At 47.1% G+C, this 17534-nt stretch overlaps 1 protein-coding gene across 4 annotated transcripts in view; it reads left to right on the top strand.

Moving 5' to 3' along the window:
* LOC119164801 (sushi, von Willebrand factor type A, EGF and pentraxin domain-containing protein 1) overlaps positions 1–17534 on the top strand; it is a 91202-nt gene that overhangs the window by 18258 nt on the left and 55410 nt on the right. For all 4 annotated transcript variants that reach the window (XM_075873719.1, XM_075873717.1, XM_075873718.1 and 1 more), the window contains exon 2: positions 12438–12617. In XM_075873719.1, coding sequence (XP_075729834.1) covers positions 12438–12617 — 180 coding nt within the window. The remainder of the gene's footprint in view (positions 1–12437; positions 12618–17534) is intronic.

Raw genomic sequence — 17534 nt, 5'->3', positions numbered from 1 at the left:
ACTAGCCACCCTGTTTACGAGGTGTCTCCTGACGGGAAGGGTACCAGAGTCTTGGAAGAGTCTTGAAATCATCTTAATACATAAGAAAGGAGATGACAAGGACTTGAAGAATTACAGGCCGATCAGCTTGCTCTCTGTAGTATACAAGCTATTTACAAAGGTAATTGCTAACAGAGTAAAGAAAACATTAGAATTCAATCAACCAAAGGAACAAGCAGGATTTCGAACAGGCTACTCAACAATTGACCACATTCATACTATCAATCAGGTAATAGAGAAATGCTCAGAGTATAACCAACCACTGTACATAGCCTTCATAGATTACGAGAAGGCGTTTGATTCAGTAGAAATATCAGCCGTCATGCAGACAATGCGGAATCAGGGCGTAGATGAAGTATATATAAACATTCTGGAAGAAATCTACAGGGGATCAACTGCTACCATAGTGCTTCATAAAGAAAGCAACAGAATACCAATCAAGAAGGGTGTAAGGCAGGGGGACACAATCTCCCCAATGCTATTTACCGCATGCTTACAGGAGGTTTTCAGAAGCCTAGAATGGGAACAGTTAGGGATAAGAGTTAATGGAGAATACCTTAGTAACCTGCGCTTCGCCGATGACATTGCATTGCTGAGTGACTCAGGGGACGAATTGCAACTCATGATTACGGAGTTAGACAAGGAGAGCAGAAAGGTGGGTCTTAAAATTAATCTGCAGAAAACGAAAGTAATGTACAACAACCTCGGAAAGGAGCAGCGCTTCGAGATAGGTAATAGTGCACTTGAAGTTGTAAAAGACTATGTCTACTTAGGGCAGGTAATAACCGCTGAGCCTAACCACGAGATTGAAGTAACTAGAAGAATAAGAATGGGGTGGAGCACATTCGGCAAGCACTCTCAAATTATGACAGGTAGATTGCCACTATCCCTCAAGAGGAAGGTATATAACAGTTGTATCTTGCCGGTACTTAGCTACGGAGCAGAAACCTGGAGACTTACAAAGAGGGTTCAGCTTAAGTTGAGGACGACGCAGCGAGCAATGGAAAGAAAAATGGTAGGTGTAAACTTAAGAGACAAGAAGAGAGCAGAGTGGATTAGGGGACAAACGGGGGTTAAGGATATCATAGTTGAAATAAAGAAGAGGAAATGGACATGGGCCGGGCATGTAGCGCGTAGACAGGATAACCGCTGGTCATTAAGGGTAACTAACTGGATTCCCAGAGAAGGGAAGCGGGTTATGGGGAGACAGAAGGTTAGGTGGGCAGATGAGATTAAGAAGTTTGCGGGTATAAATTGGCAGCAGCAAGCACAGGACCGGGTTAACTGGCGGAACATGGGAGAGGCCTTTGTCCTGCAGTGGACGTAGTCAGGCTGATGATGATGATGAAAGAACCCCAGGTGGTCGAAATTTCCGAAGTTCACTACGGCGTCTCTCATTATCTTATATGGTGGTTTGGGGACGTTAAACTCCACATATCAATCAATTTCTAAATATGTTCAACTACGTCTGTATTCAGAATCCTGACCATCCATTTGATACCATACCTCGACTAACTTATTCGCCTGGGCTCACTGAATAGTTTAAACAGCGCATTTAGGTTTCCCAGCTCACGTTCCCGTAGATCGCACACATATGCTGAAAACCACATACATTGCATGCTTACATGAAGCTTCGTTCTGAATATGTAACAACAGATAATATACCACGGCGCGTTATGGTATATCAAGCTGCGCATGCAATGCATGTTGGTATTGGGATGTATTCAACGTTGTTGGAACAAAGCATTTGTTAGTTTGGCACCACTATGTCTCTTTCGTCACCTGCCTTTGTTTTTCCGTATTGTTCACGCGAAAGAAGTTTTCTTATAACTATTGAAATGGCAGAAGCCCGCGTACTGTATGATGCCAGTTAGTCGAAGTTTCCGCAGCCCCCTACTACGCGGTTTCTCATAATCATATGGTGGTTTTTTGTACGTGAAAAACGAGACACTATTATAACTACTCATCTACCGTCTTTACTGTTCTGGATCTTGACGAATTCCTTCGCCTTTGCCGCTGAACTTTCAGCCAGAGGCTCAAGATAACGCTTTATTATTGTGCTGTTTTCTTCCCGATAAATATTTATGCTAATATCTTTCCAAATCCTAATAATAAAAAACTACCCCAGTAAAACAAAAAAAATACTCTACGTGCCAAAAACAATTTACCAGATTATAACGGCCTGACATTAAAAAAAAAGAAAGCCGTCGAATATTTTCTGGACTTGAGTGAAACAATTTCACTTGAAAAAAAATGCAACAATAAAGTGCAACAAAAACTGCAGACTACTTAGAACCATGTAATCAGGTAATTTTATTCTGCATGCATATAAATCGAGAGACTTTTGCACAGGAGAGAAGACAGAGCTACTCGCTGGGCTCAACCATATGAAACCAACATACAGTAAAATGGTGGAAAGCATAATGGACATTATTTTTTGCTTTAGCTATTGTTCTGTAATCAAGCCATAAATTGCAGTTAGTTTAAATGGATTAAAAAGCACCCTTTCCGTTGGTGCACATGGTATCCGTACACCCAAGCAGAGCTTCTTCAGGACTGTAAAAGTGCAAGGGCGTTTAATTATGAGCTGTTTGGGGTTTAGCGTCTGAAAACCACGATCTGATTATGAGAGTCACTGTAGCGGAGAGCTCCGGACATTTCGCTCCCCTGTGATTTCTGGCCACACGCCTTTCACCTCAATCGAAAATGCGGCAGCCGAGGCTGGAACCTTCGCGCCAGTGGTCGAGCACTATAACCACTACAATTGTGGCGGGTGAAGTCCAAAGGCTGACGTTACTGCGTTGGTATGATGTTTTTGTGGGGGCCAGGCAACACGGCTAAGATGAAGACAGCGGGGGGGGGGGGGGGGGGATACCCAAAGAGCTTACGCGAAACATTGGCACCGTATCTGCATGTTTCACTGCAAATGTCTTGAAATACGATAGTCTTACGTGTGGATCCACCCGTAGAGTCAACAAAATGTTTATTTGATGTCCTGCACAAAAAAAAAATTGATGAATTGTATTGTGGAAGCGTTGCGTTAGAGAGTCGATCCGCGCAGCGAAGGCGAACGAGCGCATCAAGGCACGTTAGACAAGAGCGCCATCTGGCAGTTATTTTCGAAGACGAAGGAAGGCGTGCGTGCCCGTGGAGAAAGATGCGTGCCTGTCTCGGAGGCGATAAGGAGTAGAACTCAAAGCGACGGGCAGGGGCCACAACCGTATCGTCTTAGCAAAGCGTTGGAAACACTTGCCTTTTTGAGCATCGCGTTGCACTGTTTATCACAGCGTGATAAACGCTATGGTCCTTAGAAGTACTTGTGTGTGCATTCTCTGGTATAGAGGCACACACACCAAACATCGACGTGTTGTTATGTTGCCTCAGATACGTGCAAGAATTGCCATTTATTTGACAATCGCAGAAGTATGAACGCTGCATCTTGATCAATATTGGTGGGCGCTGCGGATGGGGTTGGCCGTTTGAGGTCTCGTCTGTGCCGTTTGAGGTATCGTTACCGCGGACAAACAGACAGACGTACAGAGAGACAGAAATACAGACAGACCAAAATTTCGGCGTCGAAGGCCCCCAAGGGAGACTATCGTCTTCAATAAAAAGAGCCTATGCACTTCGGTTTCAATACTTTCTTCTGGTGTTTCTCTCCCCACTGCCTCTTCTCACCCGCAAAGGCCCGCCTTCAGGAACAGCGTCTTCTCAATCCTCAAAGCCACTTCAGGACGCGGACAACGCTAATAGATCTTGTTTGCATGATCGTCGCCACGTGCTTCCTGGGAAACCGATTACACTGTTTTTGGGCACGTGCGCTGCCCCACCCCTCCTATCCTCGCTTCTATTGCTAGGCATTGAAGACGCCAGATGAGGTCCTTGTTTGACAGTACTTAAACACGAGCGGTCGCAGCTGACAATCCAGCGAAATAAGCAGGGCCGCAAAACTTCTTTGTACTCGCAGAACCATTGAGCTAAGTAGTGGGCGGTCGGCAGCCGAACCGGTCCCGGCCGGAGCGCATGCACGCGCACAAGGCAGTATCATTGAATTAGCCGCAGACAATAGCGGTTCACGAAGAGGTGGCACCTCCCATTCACCTTTACGCCAGAATCACCCCTCTCCCACCTCTAACTTCCTTTGCTCGCATGTGTACAACCTTTGTACGCGTTCTGCTAAGTTACGTGCAGTGTTCATCGCAGCGCAGCTTCAAGCCACTCCAACTAAGGAGCCTGCACTCGTGTTGTACGGCGAATAAAGCACGACACCGCATTTGCTAGGCAAATCTCCAGTGATGGCATGCATTTCAAATTGAATGAAGCTTGATGAGTGGGCGTTTTTTTTAAGAAGTTACTCAATACGGTGCCGCTCATCGTTTCACGATCGTTGTTTTAAGGGATACTATCAACATTTTTGCTGCCAAGACGTTCCGCCAAATATAAAGATTGGCTGCGGAAATCGATGGAAAACCTGCATTTCAGGCAAAACTATAGTCCGTTTCAACATCAGGTGCAACACAATGAAAGCTAGCGAGACCTTTGCTATAGGCGCCTGTGGACCAAGAAATAGTTCGGAGACCTCAACCCTTATCGTAATTTCCTTTTTTGTGTCGTTTCACAACCGGGTAATAAATGAAAATGCTTCGTGCCTTGAGAAATAAACACGGTTGCGAACGAAATTGTCAATACGTTGCTTTATTTGCGTATCGTGACCCCCGTAATAATTTCTTGCTGCGCGATTCTGGAAGAGGTCATAGAGGCTAAGCATAAAACGACCCGTCCCATCACCATGACGTCACCATCACCATGAGCATAAAAAAAAAACGCGGGAATAAAACGACTGGGTGTTTGCATGGTCATAGAGAAAGGGATTATCATGTTAAAAAATGTGCTGCTGTCAGCCTTGCAAACACCGTCATCTGTCCGTACACAGCTCCGTCGCGTAATCTCTACGTTTTTTTTTTTTTGACGGCACATAACGCGACGGGTCCTTTGACGGCTGTGAGAAGGAAGCCTTAGAGCATCGCTCTAGGTCACCGTCACCCCGTTTTTGACAGGCACTGCGCCGTGCTCCCGACTGGGTTGCAGAAATTAGGTGCCTTTTCTCATCTTCTAACCACTATACCACCACCACCGTTTTCGAAGAGAAAACGGGCTAGAAATCCTATTCACTGACAAAAACTGGTCACCTCATGGTGACAGGACGGGTTGTTTGACGGCTGTGAGAACGATCCCTAATGTTATGCCAGAAATACCAGTCGTCGCCGGCGTCTCTCAATCCTCTTAGCTCTCACTGCGGTTTTTAGAACCCCTACGAACAGCCCCGGCAGTGAGCAATACCTTCGGATGGGCTAAAGTATGAGCGTTTCTGTGGAAAGCGAATAGTGGAATGAAGGAGTGGTGTAGAAAAAGAAAGGAAGGGCAGGAACACGCACTCCCTACATGCGTCTTAGTGAATGTGACGTCATGGCTCGCGGGCAGCTCAGACGGCTTCGTATCGTCTATTGAATACCATACTATGACTCGTCCCTTTCAGAAACATGTAAGCTGGCTTTTCCTGCAGGAATGTTTTACAACCAGAACTCTCGTTCCCAGGCTACTTTTCTAGCTCCGAGGACATTCACCCCCACCACATTCCAGTGGAAGAGCGGGACCACCACCGACGCTTTTCAAAGCACCCCGGACGTAATATTTCTTAGCGCAAACAGGGAGAAATGGCTGAGGAGAGCAGACAGTGCACAGGGCAAGCGCCAAACATCAACCGGCTTTATTTCAGGAAACCATGGAACAAAGAAACCACCTAAAGCACATTGGCGCAGCCTCCGCATAACCAATTTATCATGAACATGAAAAATCTTAACTCGTTGCCGAAAAAATGAATGGACGTGTCACTAATACACTCTGTGCTCTGGCTCTTCATATGAAAAGCCTTCCAGGGTATCGCCACCTCTACAATACCGATCTTGTTTAGACACGGTGCACACTTGCAAGCAGAGCTCTCGCCCCCGCGCACGGGATACAAGACCAACTAGCCCGATAGAAAGTTTTATTCTCAGAGCACAATGCAGGAGTGTCTTGCCCCGTTCTATGTTCAGAAAGGCGGAGCGAGCGAAGTCCCGTCTTCGAAGACACTTCACACCACCGTTGATCATACCTTGCGACTTTTGGGTCGGGTCAGTAATAAACATGGCGGACTAAAGGAGGCCGAACTCCTCCGCTTGGTCCAAGCCTTCGTTATCAGTAAAATAACTTTTACAACGCCTTACCTACACTTTCTTAAATCAGAATCCGACCAGATAGACATCCTTTTACGCAAAGCGTATAAGTTCGCTTTAGGGGTGCCTATACGGACCTCCACTGAAAGGCTTATGCGTACTGGCACCTTCAACACCCTTGCTGAACTAGGAGAAGCCCATATTGCATCTCAGTATAACAGACTTTCTAACACCGTGACAGGCCGACACATTCTACAAACCCTTTCTGTCACTCCGGCATCCATCACTAAGGTCAAGTACACCATTCCACACCACATACACGAGAACCTATACATTCCACCACTTCCAAAAAACATGCACCCTGAGCACCAGAAACAGCGCAGGATGCAGCGCGCGAGGGCCCTCAAAAAACAATTCTCCTCCTCCAATGATGTGCTCTATGTTGACGCCGCCGATTACGGAAACAGGCATCATTATGCAATATCGGTAATCAACTCTCACGGCCAGGTCGCTGCGGCCGCCTCCGTTCTTGCTTCTTCTTCGGAGGAAGCGGAAGAGGCGGCCATAGCCCTGGCCCTGACAATACCTAGTTCATCCGTTATAATCAGTGACTCCAAAACAGCTATATATAATTTCGGAGCGGGCAGGGTTTCTAAGCCAGCCCTTTCCCTACTTTTGCATCATCCCCTTGATCGACTTGTAGCACTAATCTGGACTCCCGCGCATGCGGGCCTTGCCGGAAACGAGGCGGCTCATGCGAGTGCCCGAGGATTCACAGTCCGGGCACACGCATCCGATGTGTCGCAATTCGCTACGAATGAGGCGCCATTTACAGCGCGGGATCGCCTTATTTCATTCCACGATATTTGCACACACTACCGTTTAGAGCGATTAACCTTCCCGCCACTCACGCGCAAATCTTCACGCAGGTGCGAAATTCTGTGGCGACAGCTGCAGACTCGCACCTTTCTTTCGCCTTACCTCCTACACCGCATTCATCCATCCTGTTATCCTTCCCCCTCATGTAAATTTTGTGCCTCCTCCACAGCAGACTTGAACCACATCATGTGGCGCTGCCCTAAGCACCCTCTTCCCCCATTCCTGAAACGCCTAATTTCTAGTGAGGAGCAGTGGGAGGCTGCCTTGCGCAGCTCGAGGCCCGCTATCCAGGAGGCCATCCTGGAGTGGGCTGAGAGGGTAGAGGAGGACTACTTCAAGTAGTTCATCCCCACCACACCCTTTCCTGTTGCCCCCTTCCCTTTAACAAGGGATAAATAAAGTTGTTCATTCATTCATTCGAAGACCGATCCTGACTGTCCAGCGTGCTCATGATCGGGCTGATAGGGTAGACCTGCCGGTCTCGTCTTGGGATCAGCCGGGTGCGCATTTTATCGCGTTTCGCTGAACCAAACAAAAACTATTTTACTCACTCACTCACTTTATGTTTCTCGCGTGCAACAAGAGGCAGGAATAAATGAAATAATGTAAAGACAGAGGGTAAAGGTTAATGGAAAAAATTATTTGCTGGTTAGTCTGTGGCCGAGACTATGCGGTTTAAATGAACATTGTCGAGCATGCGCATAAACCATTTTGCAAGATATACTTATTTTGATTTACCTGCCCTTCGTTCCTCTCGACTACAGCTCGCGTTGACGTAAGCCAGCCAATCAAAAGTAAGTTATATCGTCTACAAAACATGGTGACGAAGCGAGGCTTCCTCTTATCGTAAACGAACTGAAGTTTGCGAGTGTCTCGGCACTGGTACCAACCACGAAACTTCCTGATGATGTGTTCGACTGGTCAGGCTTTGAGCGATGCTGGGAACGCCCAGAAACTTTCTCGACACATGGAGAGCTAGTTGTGGCGAACGCAGATGGCGACGAGTGTGTGTACTGTAACGACTTCCAAAGAAGATGCAGGACCTATCTATCACTTCGTTGTTAGCTCTTGCCACTTGCGGAAGATTTCATTTCTTTGTATTCTCAAACAAAACGCTTGACCTCACTGTTCACTATACGCTGTCAGGAACTTTTTGAGGCCGACTTAAAACTGCACATCCCCTCTACTTAATGCTTGTTCCTGCATCGGCTCACTTTCCTCATATTGCATCGTGATGACTAACCGAGTGGGTCTGAAATGTGCATCACTCGAAAAAGTCAACCACGGAGCCGCATCACTTCACATCGTGGGGAAAAGGAGGTGGTGGCAAGGTTTCATTGCAGCTCCCCATCCCGTCTCCCCACCCATAAACTCCCTTTGTTGAGCCCAAAACACGTGCTTCCTAATGGCATGAGAAAACATGCTTGATTCCTCCGTTATAGGAATCGGTGTAACAGGAAAGAAAAACGTCTGCTCACAGAAGTTGCTTAGTACCACCGTGCACACGCTTACGATGACATCGAGATCTCGTCGCGTCGTCATGGTTATCGCAATGCGGTCTTCTGAACTACGCTTTCTTTACTGTTCTCGAACCGCAAACTTGCCAAGTATTTAGGGGGATGTGCTACGAAATATTGCTTGAACTGAAACAAGGCTATAATCAAGTTTGTTTCTTGGTTTCATGCAGGGGCTCCCCGAATGGAGTTTTAGTGTTTACGCTGTTCTGCTATACGCAATGTGCTTTACGAAACACTGCGTTGGTAGGCCATGATTGTGACATCCTGTGACGCTTTGTACAACCGCAACTGCGTATAATAGAGGCATGCATTTTACTGCGTGTTTGACAAGTGTTCCTGGTGAAGGAAGAATAGAATACAAAGGGGAGAAGGCCAACAGGTTAGCCAGACAGCAGTCCGGTTGTCTGCCCAACGTCGGGGGAAAAGCGAAAGAGGAGTGGAAGACGAGAGACAGAAAGAAGGAAGCGCAAAAAAAGAAAATGAAAGGAAATGATTCACAAGTGCGCTGACAATCATTGGCATTGGTACGGCAAAATAGTCACAGACGTTCACAAACGTCCGTAGTACTGAAAAAAACACAATAGAGCTATAACTGCCTTGTTGGCCGACGAGCGGTGGGGAAGGTGCTCCATGCAGCACCATGTGCGCGGATGTGACCAATCGTCCAATCGTCGCATCACACAAGAAAACGTTCGTCTTTGAGAGGCAAATTGGGGGCAGCGGCATAGCAGTTGATCAATGTCTTCCTCAGGGCCGCAGACCTCGCATGCCGCACTTTTGGTCACTATGATGAATATTGGGTATGCCTTCCCAAAGGCAACCCCCAACCAAAACCGACAAAGAAGTGAAGGTTCACGTTAATTGACGAACTCCGGATGGAGGTAGGACTTCTAGCGTTTACGGTCTCTTTGGTGGAGTCTTGTGTCTCTTGGCGAGTTTCACTCCGCCGAACATATACTACGAGCCAGGTGACGCAGCCGCCTGGAAACTTCTGTCCCAGAAAGATGACTTGGAATAGTTTACTCTCATTCATGACATGTATACGAGCCGCTTTGTCTGCTGAAACAATGCCGCTCATCCCGCATTGGACAGATGTGCTCCTGCAGTGAAGACAGGTAAAAACACTCGCCGGTTTTCTTATTCACTCACCTAAGACGAATGGAAAGGAAAAGCCACCTTTTTCTTCTCAGGCGATGCTATATCGATCTTTATCCGCCATCTTCCGAAAGCTTTCTGCACATAATGTGGCTCTCTGCTGCCTCCAAGATCGGAGGTATTTAATTTGGTTTTCTACAGACTATGGTCGGCCCAACCTTTACCAAGTTCTAAAGCTACATGCGAGGACGCCTCAATGACACAAATTTTAGTGATTGTGTTACGTCGTGATGACGTCATATGGTGACCTCACGACGATGCACAGTAGTGTGACGCCGCCGAACCTGTCATGTCGCTTCTGTTCTCTCCTCGTGCTCTCTTCGCTCTCGCAGTCTGTAATTCTCGATGTCCGCTCTTTTTTGTCCTTCCTTTCTCTGCCGGTTATACCAGCGGCGCTCAATGCAGGAACGGGTCCCAGAGAGCTGTGCTCTAAAAAACATGCATGGGTGACACTTCTGTTACAGAGATCAGTATAACACGACCGCGAACCGTGTTTTAACAGGAGTAGTTGACTGTTTAATCAACATGTAAGAAGCCCTCATACATCGTTGACGCCTAGTGGCACAAACCCATCCCTACAAACAATGTCCCGTATCTTGACTTAAATCTCGCGGCCGCTCAAGGAATTAACGTGCTCTCTAAAACAGTATAGGCCGAATCAAGCGGAAAGATGACATTAAAGGGGCACTGACACAAAATTTCGCGGCCGAGATAGTCTGTCGGGCTGATTCCCAAGAACATTCTGATATCATCTGCAAAACATCAACAGGGAATATAGCTGGGAAAGGATTTTATAAGAATTTTGAAGTTTGTGTGAGCCCTCGATTTCATCGCGCCATTGACACCCTCGAAGGGAACCCTAAGGTGACCTACTTCCCTCATGTCACCACGCTGCAGTCAACAAAACAAGTTATGATGACGCAGTAGCCCCCCCCCCCCTCTTTTTTTTGCCGCGTTTGTTCTCGCAGTCTGTATACTTTTTGGCGGCTGGTTGCGAGTGTGTGGCCGTAGCGCACGCTTGGAAAGATTTGTGTTTGGCGACACTGCAGTCCCATTTTTTATTCGAAAGTAATTCATGATGCGGACCATGCGGAAGTGTGTCACAGTTCTGTGTGGGGACGTAGTCAAAATCTGCACACGCTAGGTGACGACAGTTGCACCCAATTTTTGGAGCTCTCTCAAACCGAAACTAAAGCTGATCGATAATAAGGGGCCTGTAGTCATTTGTCTGCTGCGTGCGTGCTGCAGCAAACAATGTGTCGTGTCATGACTTAGAGGCCCACCGCAACACATTGCAGCAGAAGAACGCAAGCCCAAAGTTTTTGTGTCAATGCTTTTTAAGAAGCTCGTAATGAATACTGGTACTCAGTATGCACTGAATCAAAGCGTCGTCATCTGAAGGTACAAACGACAAGGAGTGCGATCCACAGTAATACCACACACCACTTCAGGAACACGAAAAGCAGAGCTCGTACAGGGAGCAATGATTGTGGTTCCACAAACCACCGAGCATCTTTCACGGCACGGAATCACTCACTGCGCGAGATTTGCCCTTCAACGCCATCGCCTTTCTGTGCCGCTTAATATATAGTATAGTATAGTGAGAATTTATTTGAAGGCAGAGAGGTCGGCCTGAGCTAGTTCGCTCTAGCCTGCTACTCTACACAGGGGGTAAGGGAAAAGGGAAGGAAAGAGGGATGAAGGGTGATGATGGGGACAAGAGGTGGTGCGTATGTACAGTAGCCACTTAGCATAGTACCATACAGTCTAGTTTCTAGTACAGTGGTTTTTATAAAGTCTAGAACAGCCTTTGTAGCAGTTTTTGACAGTTTGGTCGTTCATTGCTGACAATATGTGGTTTTCACCTAATGGTGTTCGTCCAATGCTTGCCAACGTTGCAGTTAGCATTTTTCTTTGCAGCACTTAATGCAGTAGTTTTATTAGCCGGTGCTATGTCACTGCAATCACTCAAAGCAATAGCTGGCCTATACAAACGCCGTTCGTGCTTGTGGAAGCTGCACTACTTTGTCAACAAGCCGTCTGGCTAACACGACACGAAAGGCGGAACTTGTACTGTGTTGTCACACAAATCGAATGATCGCATATGAAGAATCGCACCCATTGTATACTTCCCCATAATTATGCATTGAATGCCTCCGTTGCTCTGAAGCTATTGAAGTATTCTCTGTCCGTCCTGGTTTATCTCATGATGCAGCGCTTCACTTGGCTGCTTCTAGACGGTGGCACCGCTCCAGCAACGATCAGTCTTAGATGGAGGCGTGAGAAATTTGAAGCAAGCTTTTATGTCTCGCGTATGCGCGTCTACATGTGGTGCATTGGGCGCAGCGCAGGGCAGCTGTCGTCACGGACCGAGAGGTCATGGGTTCGATTCTAACTAAGGTCATCCAAATCAACAACACTTCAGGTTTTTTTTTCTCATCTGTTCGTGAGGATTTCACACACGTCATTTCCGTGACGGAAATGATGTCGGTGAAGTCTTGCCGGAACTCAGCATATAAAACTCTTTCGTTATAAAGAAATGAGAAGTGCAATGATAACGTTTCTCCTTGAGCAGGAAAGTTTATGAGCTCCTTGTCCCCTCTTTTGAGCCCTCTTTTTTTTTCTTATACAGATAATTCCTGTGGGTACCCGGGATGTCCGGCTCACGCCACCGTTGCGTTCTCGCGAGACGACATGACTCCCAGCACTGTGGCGACGTACGTCTGTGATCCAGGGTACGAGCTCCTGGGTCCGTCACGGAGAGTCTGCACCGTGAACGGAACCTGGGTGCCAGAGGGAGTTCCTTATTGCGGTAAGTGTTATACCACCGAAAAACCTCTTGATACATTGCGTTTAGTTTAATGCGACACAGTAAATTTATGAAGCAAGGAAGGTTTCGGAGTTCATTAGCGGGGAAAATCACGAACTCGGTCAAGCTTTGCTTACACTGTGAACAGGTGCTTCATTGCCTGCCCTCTCTACAGCTCCGACATTCGGTCTCTCCGAAAGACGGAACGTGGGAGCTATAGCTGTATGGTACTTTCCCGAGAGTGTCGGGAAAGTAATATAACAAATATATTACAAATGTATGTGAACATATAAAGCTCTTGAATGCCAGATCAAATAGTGTCTTGTGTCTTCGAGCAAACGAACCCGTTTCGCAGAGTTCACAAATCTTCCTAATATGATTTAGAATGGCAAACAGTGGAGCATTGGTAATACTTCTGGCAGCAGATAGTGAGAGAGATGTACAGAAATAAAAAAAAAAACACTGGCATATGCGATCACTTTGAGCCATTCGACACAAACAATACGCTTCGTGCCTTTAAAAATTGCTAAGAAAGGTGGCATATCCAGGTATCGTTGTATTTTATTTTTTTCTAATAGACAATAGCCTACTATAAACAGTACGGGTATCATGCAGAAACTATACAAATGCGCATCTGAATTGGTCACCTATTTTTTTTATTTTTTATTGTAGACTAGAATTAGATACGGTAGTTTTTTCTGTCTACGTCTCATTGTTAGAAATTAGCAGTTTTAGCTCGAACAGTGGTCTCTTATTTTTTTATGCTGACCCATAGAGCGCGCCTGAGTGACCCGTTTCAAACACATTTAATGCTCCGCTTTGCAATTTAATCTTAAACAAGTCCACTCCCTCACCGTCGAACTTGACATTCGCCGAGCCGAAACGGGTTTCGTGACTACGAAGATCACGAGGGCGGCGACGGCGACGGACCGTTGTTGGGATACTCACTGCCAAGGACGAGCAGCTGTCAATCAAAGCAACAGTGCCTGCCACGTCGAGGTACAGCGGACTATCGGTCTTCCGCGTGGACGGCCTTCAGTCGACCCGGTGCCGCTGATGATGCCGTCCGAAGTTGACGAATTAAACGTCTGGTTTCGTGATGCCCCAGCAAGATCGCGGAAGTGCTCGAGATGCGTCTGGCCGCTTTCATAACAAAAGCTAAAGAAACAGTAAACGCACCTAAAAACACATAAATACTTCCTTAAAAGCTCGGGTCATTGGGAAGACTGTGCGCGCGTATACACATACTGGAGCTAAGGGCACCGTGCGCTGTACAGAGGGCGCCACGTGGTTCTCTTTCAACGGCCCAGTGTAGCATGCACTGGCCACTAGGGGCAAGAAGAAAATGAGACACACGCACGAGAGGTGATAGTCACCAGATGGTCAATGTGACAGTAGCGCCAGGAGGCTCCACCTTTCCGACTGAAGAGGCGAAATGGAGCCACACCCCCCAGCCCCCTCTTCACGCACTGTTCATACTGAATGACAGCCATATAGCGTTGTCTTCCGAAACAGTTTCAAGCAAGGGCTCGTTGCAAGGCTTTCTGTTAGGGATTAATTACATGGAGCAAGGCAACAAGAGAGGGACTTCCCTGCTGTTCCTTTTCCTCTCTCGGTTCTATTCGTGTTTCACTGCTCCATGTAACGAGTTTCAATCGTGGGCCTGGCACTGTGTAAGAACACCTGCTTGACACGTACAAACCCGGAATTCAATTTACAATCGAATCGGATACTTTTCATATTTATTTGCGTGAATTTTCGAATTTTCACTCGCAACAGCGACACCGATACAAGCATTTCTGCGAGAGGAGCTGTTTAAGCCCATTCCGTTAAATTTCTGTTCCAAGGTAGCTTTTTAGAGGACATTGTAAGCGACAAGTTAGTGTCGTGGGTATGTGGTATTCAGCTACACAGGAGCAGCTGCGACGCGCGTCATGCAGTGTTGTACGTAGTGTAGAATTTTCATTTCTTGCATTCAACAAAACTAACATTTCCGTTTAAAATTCTGCGAATGCAAACGACTCTTTGCCTCTTTGCATTTTATTTTTCATCGGCTACTTCAACGAAATTTTTCTAACTTCAAAAAAAAAAAATTCAATCTCGTTGAGAAAGACGCATTTCAGACGGCTCTCATCAAGAGGGCTGAGAAAAAAAAGCCAAATATATCCAGAACAGACACATTAGATGAACCACCTCAAAAGAACAGAAGGCTGTCGAAATCTGTTGGGATCTCACATCGACCATATCATTTTCACCGCAAGCCGTATCGTCTCGGTCCATGGACCCGGCGCTCCGCGTATACATCAGAAAAGTCCACGTGTTTAGTCATTGTTTGGCTGTTTCCTTTCATTCCCGTTTCCGCCAATATTACAGGTTCCCGATGTCGGAGGTCACGAAATCCAAAACCAGCGCAGGCAAATATTGCCCCTCATGGGCAACACACACACACACACACACACACACACACACACACACACACACACACACACACACACACACACACACACACACACACACACACACACACACACACACACACACACACACACACACACACACACACACACACACACACACACACACACACACACACACACACACACACACGCGCGCGCGCGCGCGCGCGCGCGTGTGTGTGTGTGTTCAATGACTGTAACTAACGGACACTGACCGAGAGTCGATACACGTCCACGGACGTAGTCACTGCAAGCCATTGCGTTAACGCGTCACGAGGCACCCTAGTTGATGCTTCCGTCAGCGACGCGCAGTCACGACGACCGCAACGGCACTCCCTGCGTCGCAGACAGGCATGCGATGACCAGAAAAAAAAAAGAATTACAGGGAATCAGAAGACGACGTACCCGCGTTGTAACACTGGAGAAACGAGGCACTCCGACTGACATTGAGCGGACGACAAAGTGCAACAGCGAAGCTCACACACATACACATTATGACCAGGAGATACTCCAGTGTGGACTCGTTCGTACGAAGAGACAGAAAAGAGGGAGAGGGGTTGACAGACGCCTCGTCACACAAAAGGTAAATAACTAGAAGAAAGAAGAGGTGTGCGCCATCGCAAACTCTCTTCCGACCAACGCTAATGTCTGAGGGGTCGGCCCATCTTTTTGCGTTTTGCTTTGCACCGATCGTGCTTTTTCGTCGTCTTTCCTCGTTCTTTTTTTTTCATTATCCGGTGGTCAGCACGTGGTGGAAAGGCTGCTGGTCTCGTCCGAGGCCCATCCGAGCGTGGTGAGCCTCCCCCGGCAGACAGCGACCATTCGCCGTGTCTGTCGTGCGCTGGTCGAGCGAAACGGCTTTTTTCCCGCTCGACTAGACAAGCCGCCACAACGACGATGCTTGGGGCAGATTACACTCCGCTTGTCGCAGGCTCGCGTAGCTCGAGCAAACAAAGCTGTTACGCTCGGACCCCGAGCGCACGCATTTGACATAACATCAGGTGGAAGGATCTGGTATATAGTGTGTATGTGAAGAGGGGGGGCGGTAAATTAGCCCAAACAAAGGCAATGCGATAGAAGGAGGGGTGACTGAAGGTGAGCCCGAAATATATGAGGGCATGTGCATTAGAGATCAGCTTGTGTGCACGCAGGAACTATCTTTCAGTTGAGTTGCTGCAAAAGATAGACAAAAAAATAATATCCGCGGGGTGTGCCCGAAATATACGAGCGCATATGCATTGAGAATCTGCCTGTGTGAGCATGTCGGCAACGACTTTCCGACAGTGCTTTTACGAAGGATCGTGTGCGTTGCGACAGGGCTAAATGTCACGTATGCATTGATGCCCTTGTGTTCCGTCATCTATGCGCGTACTGTCGCTGGATTGGACTTAGCCTTATAACCAGATCTTTGAGTGACTTTCCTGTCGTGTAACCGGCCTCGCTGTTGAATTGGTGCCGAGAATACTGGTTTTTGTAATGCCTGTATATTGTAAGTTCTATAGTTTCATAGTACTGCGGTAGTTATGGTGCTCGACTGCTGAACAGAAGGTTGTGGGTGCGATACCAGCCGTGGCTGGTTTCATTTCAATGGAGGCGCAATGTTTCTAGATGCCTGTGTATGTGCGATGCCATTACACCTTAAAGAACACCCAGATGGTCAAAATTTCCGCAGTATACTCCACCGCGGCGGGCCTTCTTGTCACATCGGGGTTCAGGCACGCCAAATTGAACGCATCATCAATACGTTGGCGGTCGTATGCGGGGCTAAGTTGTCAATGCTTGATTGGCTTGTGTCCTAAATACGCTGTTCTTTGCCAATCTTTAGTCGATTGTTAGTGAATATTTACAGCACGTCAACACTTTTGAGTCCGCGCTTCGATCCTCCCGATGTCCACTTCATTGTACAGTAGCTATACGAGTCACGGAAAGTTTTCAAGTTGTGCGTGTGCACCATGAGTAACTAATTTCTAGCAGGATCGGTTACAGTATAGGTCATGCTATGTTTTCAAGGTTAGCCTTATGGTTTAGGAGTGAAGGTAAGCACAAAGTGAAAAAAAAAACACAAGTGGTCACCATTTTAAGGGAAAATAACTTTGGAATCGTTGAAGTCACGCACAACATTTCTAATGAGATTTCTTCGTTTTCTTCTTGTAAGAGTATATTGGTATAGAAATTTATTTCAGACGGTTCTTTCGCATTGCCCATTCAACTGTTTGCAGTCGAGGCACCATCGGAAGCTTTCATGTGCAAGGCGCTGTGGGAGGAAAACGCAGAGCAGGGTTTTTTTCAGCGACGTACTGCAAACATGCAGCAAGAATACAGAGCCAGGCCGGCTCAACGTTTTATCCCAACGCCATCTCGCTTCAATTCTGCAAAGCAAAAAAAAAAAAAAGGCTCGAGAACTTTCTAACGCGTGTATTTCTTGATGGAGAAGCACAAACCACGGATTTGTAAACATTTGCTG

Source organism: Rhipicephalus microplus, chromosome 9 (assembly GCF_043290135.1).
Source record: "Rhipicephalus microplus isolate Deutch F79 chromosome 9, USDA_Rmic, whole genome shotgun sequence".
NCBI lineage: Eukaryota > Metazoa > Arthropoda > Arachnida > Ixodida > Ixodidae > Rhipicephalus > Rhipicephalus microplus.
The sequence above is the reverse complement of the archived record's forward strand: the minus strand, read 5'-3'. Positions and strand labels throughout refer to the sequence as shown.